This window comes from Hakea prostrata, chromosome 11 (assembly GCF_041222555.1).
Source record: "Hakea prostrata isolate BN-2017 chromosome 11, UWA_Hpros_2, whole genome shotgun sequence".
NCBI classification, from domain to species: Eukaryota; Viridiplantae; Streptophyta; class Magnoliopsida; order Proteales; family Proteaceae; genus Hakea; species Hakea prostrata.
The window spans coordinates 3940300-3948012 of record NC_142610.1 but is presented as its reverse complement, the minus strand read 5'-3'; the positions used below and the strand labels follow the sequence as shown (position 1 = coordinate 3948012).

At 37.2% G+C, this 7713-nt stretch overlaps 1 protein-coding gene across 1 annotated transcript; it reads right to left on the bottom strand.

Moving 5' to 3' along the window:
• Nucleotides 1–961: 961 nt before the first annotated feature.
• Nucleotides 962–5229, bottom strand: LOC148999636 (ARF guanine-nucleotide exchange factor GNL2-like). Its single transcript, XM_089139435.1, has 2 exons — nt 4151–5229; nt 962–4058 (listed from the first exon to the last, which is right to left on the bottom strand). The coding sequence occupies exons 1-2, from the start codon at nt 5227–5229 to the stop codon at nt 962–964; spliced, it is 4176 nt and encodes a 1391-aa protein (XP_088995561.1).
• Between the last annotated feature and the right edge of the window lie 2484 nt (nt 5230–7713).

The window sequence follows — 7713 nt, the reverse complement described above, 5'->3', positions numbered from 1 at the left end:
ACCACTAATAGGATCATTCAGTCATGTACAAGCATTAATTGATTGGTAGTAGGAACCCTACTAGTAATCTTAATTCTTGAGAGAGATTTAATTCTATTGCATGTTTACTTTACGTGAGAGAGCTTCTAGGCAAAAGATGAATAGATATAGCTTGTGCAGTCATCCTTGTTGAAGAGCACCATATGATTTCACTTGATCAGCAATGGTGACATTAACTTTGATCTGATACTCAACCATTGATACACTTTAGATAATCAAGTGTACCCCCACTAACCTATGAACCAACTTTAAAAGTGTACATTCCAAAAAATACCATAATTTCTTAAGCAAAGCTTGACAAAAATCTAGTTTTAAGGACTGCATTTACTCTTGAATTCATGCATGGAGTACAAGATTTTCATTGGTGATATGAATGCATATGATAAGGTTCATGCATGAAAAGTTTGAGACTATTACAAAGGCAGTATACAATGGTCTTATAAGCAAAGCTTGATAAGACTGAGATGGTTCATTTCAATTGGGTTGACCAATGTATTTATATTCAAGAATGCTTGGTGAGTAATCAGGTCAAACACATAGTATAAATATTAAAAATCATGTCTAAATAATTTGGCTGAATTTATTTTTTTGATAAAAGACTAAGTTTCATTCCGGATTAGATTGGTTTGGATAAGTTACTTTTTGTTATTTTACTTAGCTAAGTTAATTGAGAGAAAGATTAGGTGATTTGGTAATCAAAACCCAAATCTGAATAATGTAGTAGTTTATCCAAGAAAAGAAAAATTATGAATAAGAAAGCAGTAGAACATCATAGAAAGAACAAATTGGCTATCCAAGAGTCATGATAATTTAATATATATATTTTTTTTAGGCAATTGAATTCAGATATCAATTATGCCCAAAAAAAAAAAAAAAAAAAAAAAAAAGAGAGAAAAATTTATATAAAAGAAGATACCCTGTTTTACAACTCTTCCTCTGGAAATAGTTCCTCTTTCAATGAAGGAACAATCCATTGTATCTGAACATGGGTAATATCCCATAAATCATCACCTTCCTTTTGCACCAAAATCTCCTTCTCCTTCATTTTTGAGATCATCTTCTTCAACATTACTGGCACTAACTTTGGCAAAGTTGATTGGACATTGTCACCCAAATTGATTTTCATATATGTATCCATCCTTCTCAGTACCCCTAACCAAAATGTCCTGAACCCGGAATTCTGTGACAATGGAACCAAGAATTGTAGGAACACTTCTGTCAAAAGTTCCATTGCCACACTAAATGTGCCTTCCATGCTTCTCATCTCCCTCTCAGCATTCTCCCTCCTAGAGTACTCAATCATCTTTTCATGTAAATCATCAACCATAGAAAATATCACAAGGTTAAAAATATGAATACAATTAGATGTGAAACCTAGTCCTTTTGCTAGTTTGAAGCTTTGTTGTAAGGCAGATACCGCTCGGTTTCTTATCTCCTCTCGTCGAACTAGGCTTGATTTTCTAAGGGCATCTGCGAGTTTGACAAATGCGTTACTTGTGTTCAAGGAATTCGATTGCTTTGACCCATCCTCAAGGGAGGAGTTACTTGTGTTACTCATGCAGCTCCCAGTATCAGAATTTTCACTACTATGCCATTGAACTAACAAATTTGTAGATTCTGCCATTAGATCTATTAATTTCCAACTCTTATCAAGGGGAATGATCTTTAGAGCAGCATATCCAAATGCACAATCGATACAATATGCGTAGTTCATTAGTGAGAGATGTGTACCATCTGACATCAACAAAATCAAAGACTCGACTCCTTGCTCATAGGTTTCAGGATGTCGGCCTGCAGCTGACAACAAATGCAAGATAGATTTCCATCCGATATGTGTTTGCAAATTTGAGGGGTACTCAATAAGAATCTTTGCAACAATTTGTATAATGCTCTCACAACATGAATCAAGGATTTCTTTATCAAGCTTCCACATCAAGTTTATGGACTTGAAGATTATCTCCTCAGATATTTTCTCAGATTGGGATGAGCCAAGAAGCTTGAGGCAGACCTTGAACATGCCAACAATAGCCTTTTCTGAAAATGGGCAAGGAGAAAAGAGGGGGAATTGAGCAACCAAAAGTAGGTAATCATGGAAATCTGGCCAAAATGTTGAGAACTTGTTAATGTTAGCAAGAGTAATAGTGATGATCAAATCCCAACAAAATCCAGCTGTTTCCTCTTCTTCAATTGGGGTGCTAAATTTTTGGCCTCTCCCAGCAGCAGCAAATATCAAGGACCGTCCAAGATTCAGTAAGGATTCCTCTGACAAGTTTGTGCTATTGTTAAAGATGTTGCCTATTCGACATTGTTGAATTATCTTCAAATTATGTTCAAATTCACCACCTGAATGGACCATAGAATCTTCACAACTTTCTAGTGAGAGGAATTGTGAGAATCGTCCAATCATACCAGAGGTTTGATGCTTACTACCATATACAGGGTCAGAAAGTGGGCAAACAACTCCTGATTCTGACTTGGAGTGCATTGGATAGTCTACTGATGAGGTAGGAGCATTGTTTGGCTCCAAAACAGATTGGGGAAGTACTTTAAGCCTCTTTAGCTTCAATAAGCAATCCACAATAGTCCTCCATCCCCCTCGAACTGATTTACCAAATCTGTTTCCAATGGTGAAGGTAGAAACAATTGCCATTCTTGGCTTTAATTCATTACTAAATGCATAAAGTGTCTCCTCTGGTGAAGCATAAGGATTTAAGAGTGTAGTGAACTTGCAAAAGGAAGCAATGATCTCATCAAGTGTATCTTCTAGCCCAAATTGAGAGATCTTTGCAATTGAAAACATCCCTTCAATACATTCATGGAGGATGTCATCTTCATCAGCATGCTCAAAAATTGCAGCAAGGGTTGCAACAGAAGTTCCAGCAATGGAAGCAAACATATCTCTTGCGAGTTGGCATTCAAAATCACAAAGAATGAAGGGCCCCATGACTTTTGCCTTACTAATTATCTCCATCCATCGGCGTGGATCCATCTCAAAAGATGGGCCTGATAGGCCAAATAATGTAATTGCATTATTTGCAATTGACTGGAAGAGATCAGAAAGGTATTCTCTTGGAAGATCTTTTCCGCCATTAATTGCTCTGTTATTTCTTATAAACTCCTCCTCTGTCATTTTTTTCTTCACTTGTGGATTGTGTTGGTCTGTGTTGAGCATGATTAGAGAATAACAAAGGATGAAGACAGCATCCTTACTCACAAAAATTTCTGAGGATTGTTGATCATAGAATCTTTCTGAAAATGCTTCGAGGATCCTATGAATCTTTTGGGATTCTCCTGGTAGCCGAAATGTCTCAAGAAAACTTCGCAAGGCAATATCAAGAATCATACCTGAGAAATCAAATGTTTCGGTGAATTCTTTGAGAACTTGAATGGGCAACTCACCAGGGTCACCTAGGTAATCTCCGATTGCATTCTTGTCCAAGCCAGGAGTGTAGCGATAAAAGTATGCCAAGGCTTTTGGCTCTGGTGGGTCTTGTAATACATTTGTGAACTTCAAGTATTCCAATCCCTTCTTCTCGTCTCGGTTGAAATGGTTAGCAGCAACTAATATATTCTTCTTCTGTGCTTTCCTTACCCTAACAAAGTCAATCAATGATTCCACATCATCATTGTTGTCAGGGTGCTCTAGCCAAAAAGGTTTGTATTCTGTAATTGCGAATAGATACGGACCTATAGAGCTTGAACCATTCTCCTCCTGAACATTGTCTGCAAGGTTGTGAACAATAACAACTAAGCCTTGAAAGGCTTGGATATGCAAACTTGTCAAAGGGCTACTGAATGGGAATGCAAGCTTGCAAAGCAACCTTCCAATGTCTTCAAAAATGTTCCGACTGAGTGGATCGCAATCGTAATTCACATACATTTCAACATGGAAAGTAGGTTGCCTGCAGAAACTAATTATTCCTTCAAGAGCAACTTCTTGGAGTTGAGGAGAGCCTCCCCATGAAGCAACTCTGAACAGCACAAATGTAAAGAATGCTTCAAGTTGAAGCTTGATATACCTGTCAATAAGGTATCCCTTTTAATATTATGTTTCATCTTTCTTTTCATTCTCAATCAATAAAGTATAAATTGTCATGGAATTTAAGTTTACCTACGGAGAAAATGATAGATGTTGAGAACAGTACTGCAAATCATGGATAACACCAATGAACTCGAACGACTTCCATAGTAGATTAAGTGATAAAAAAGATCATCTTGGATCAATTTTAGAAGCTTTGGGTGATTAGCAATCCCATCTCCACACAACTCTATTGCAGAATTTATCAAAACAAGCGCAAATAGTTGAACATCCTCATCAGAATTTTGGGTAGAAGACCCATCAGTCTCTGTAATCTCCACAACATTGAGCAAAGAACACAAGAAATGAAAGATATCAACAGCACAACGAGCACCATATCCAGAATCCAAATTCTCGGTATTGTCCGCACTCTCTTTATCCCCCAAATCAATCTCTGTCAACCGAGCAAATATTGTTTGAATCAATTCATGCATAGTATGTCTAGCATTCCTCTGTAGCAAATCCCCTCTACTAGCAGATTTTTGAACAATTTGGAAACAAGTGTTGACAATGGTACATACAGATTGATCAGTAAGCAAGATGGAAGTTATATTCTTCAATATTCCAGCCAATACCTGCAAAACCCTCATCAGAACAGCATCTTCAGAAGTAGTATCTGTCATCTCAAGTCTGCAATTTGTAATGCCAGTGATGATAGAATTGATGGCTTCTTTAGCACCAGGTGTTTTTTGGTCAAAGATTTCAACTTTAAGTATTTTCAAGATTGCTGAAAGTGCTACACCGGTTGCAGCAGCTGGAATTTCATCGCTCTTAATCACATCAAGGAAGGGTGAGAGGTAGATTGCTGGATCAATCGACCGCCATTCTTGTTGTGGATTGAAGACGATAGAACGCAAGGATTTCAAAGAGCGTAACAAAGTGGAATCGTAAATTTCTTCTGTGGAAGAGACAACTTGAGAATATGGATCGTTGCAGCGACGCATCACAGCTATAACTGCTCCAACTTCTGTGTTCAACATGCATGAAATTCCCAATTCCTTTTTCTTCCTTATGGTGAGTTTCTTTATCTTGGGTTGACATGATGTGCTATTTCCTTCTTCTGCAGCTTCTTCTTCTTCTTCTCCTTCGTTCTGATCTCTTGCTTTTGCCATTATTTCCTCAGAGAAGGAAAAGAGAAGAGATTTTTGTGAAAAGTTTTTGAAAAGCAGTTAAAGAGAACCGTTTCTGACAATGTATGATGTTAATTTTCTATTTTGTACATGATTTAGGAGAGTAAAAATTGGTTTAAGACCCGATTAATTGGGAAACAAAATAGCCTAATTATTTGTTTAATAAGCGGTTGATGTGTTAATAGCTATGTGGCTTCGTCCTTCTGAGTCAATGGACTAAGCCTTCAATGGTGAATTCACAAATTGAGTAATTTTCATTTGGACTCCTTGAGAGGTTTGACTCGTGTCATTTATGGTAAAAAAAAAAAAAGTGAGATCTTGCATTTGAAGAAACATTAACAAATGAATATGAGATTGCCTCATGGGCATTGAAGAAACATATACAAATTTAATATCTACTCTTCTTCTCGGTGTTGCATCAGTATGGCATTGAATGGTGTTGGGAATAAACCCAAATACATAGCAGATCAAACACAAAATAACATACAAAACACAAAGATTTACTTGGTAGCAAAGAGCATATTAAATGCTTCAACCGAGTTCTCAAAATCCTCTTTAATCCAAGGGTCAAACCAAAAGGATGTATCTTTCCCATTCTCCACTAGTTTATTAAGTAAGGGATAACTGACCTTAAGTTGTTCCAAACAGTCGACCCAACTTTAGACTGCACCTTGGGATCAAATAGTGTTGTACACTTGAAGTACTTGACTTTGAAACATTGGGCCCAAATCGAAGAGGGTTCAGTTAATAGCCTCCAACATTGTTTAAGAAGCATGGCTTTATTCATTGTCTCCAGCTTTTTCAAACCTAAACCCCCAAGATTCTTAGGTAACCAACATCTATCCCAGGAGATGAGAGTAAGATTCTTACCTTGGCCGGATTTACCTAACTAGAACTTTTGACATATCGTCCATATCGAGTCCATAGACTTGCAAACTTGTTTGGGGAACATGACATATTGCATGTGATAAAGAGCACTACTTGCAACACAACTTGAATAAGGACAGTTCTCCCTGCATAGGAAAGGAAATGAGCTTTCCAACCAGCAAGCTTAGCTCTTATGTTGTTTAGGATGGGGGAGGGACAATGAGATTTAGCCCTTCCAAAGAACAAAGAGCTACCCATATAGGTAGCAAAATTACTCATTTCCTTTATGCCTGGAAGATTCAGGATTTGTTGCTTGGTTGATATGTGGGTGTTTCGGCTGAAGAAAGCATCACTCTTGTCCAGGTTAATCACCTGTTCAGTAATGCTACCAAAAATATCCAGCACAATTTTGATAATACATACATCATCCAAAGTAGCACAACAAAAAATAAAGTTATTATCAACAAAAAAAAACTGGGTGATCTCTAGAGCTGTCTTGGCAATTCTGATTCCTTGAAATGCTTTTTTAGACTTAAAAGCTCCAAGTAGTCTAGACAAAATATCCATGATGAGTAAAAACAGGTATGGGCTTAAAGGCCACCCTTGTCTTAAACCTCTAGTACGAGAGACCCAGGAGTAGGGGGAGCCATTGAGCTTGATTGAGAAGGATGCAGAAGAAATAAAACATTCAATTAAGGCACAAAATTTGTAATCAAAACCAAGGCACTTAAGGACTTTTAACAAAAACACGCCATTCCACTCTATCATAAGCTTTTGACATATCAAGTTTCAAGGCCACAAAACCCTATTTAGCTCTGGTTTTTCTCATAAAATGAAAATTTTCATGAGCAATCATAATATTGTCGGTTATTATCTACTGGGCACAAAGGCACCTTGTAGTGGGAAAACAATATCATGAAGGAAAGGTTTTAATCTCACAGCTAGTAATTTAGCAATGATTTTGTATGAAACATTACATAGATTAATGGGTCTAAAGTCGGAGACCTGGGAAGCATTCTCCGTTTGAGGGATAAAACAAAGCAAGGTGTGATTAGTCCTAGGTGGAAAGAAAATATTATTGAAAAATTTAGAAGCAAATCGTACAATATCAGATTTAATTAAATCCCATATATGATGGAAAAAACAAGCTTGATACCCATTGAAGCCTGGGGCTTTAAAGGCTCCAGTAGAAAACACAGAATGATGAAGTTCCTCTAGACTAGGGCAACAGATCAAAGAGGGATTATCAACAATCGAATTGACAGGGGTAAGAGCATGTCGATAAGTGGGGGAATAATAGGATTGCTAGAAGTATAAAGGTCATGCATAAAATTAGCAAAGCAGTTAGCAATACTAGCAGGGTCATGAATGTACACATTATCATGGAGAACAAACTCGAATTTTCTCTTCTTCAGATGGAATCTAGATGCATTGTGATAAAATCAAGTGTTCCTATCTCCATCCAAAACATATTGGAGTCTAGATTTTTTGAACCAAAAAGATTTCTGGGCCTCATAGACCCAACTCAACCAATCTTTCTTTTGGTAGTAGAGATCCCAATCAACGTTAGAGCACTTTTCAATGGCAAGTAATTCTAAC

Excerpts from the sequence above, each read along its gene's own strand:
- LOC148999636 (XM_089139435.1), bottom strand. The coding sequence starts at position 5,229 with ATGGCAAAAGCAAGAGATCAGAACGAAGGAGAAGAAGAAGAAGAAGCT. Across the intron at positions 4,059-4,150 it reads ATCTATCATTTTCTCCGTAG|GTATATCAAGCTTCAACTTG; the intron begins GTAAACTTAAAT and ends CCTTATTGACAG.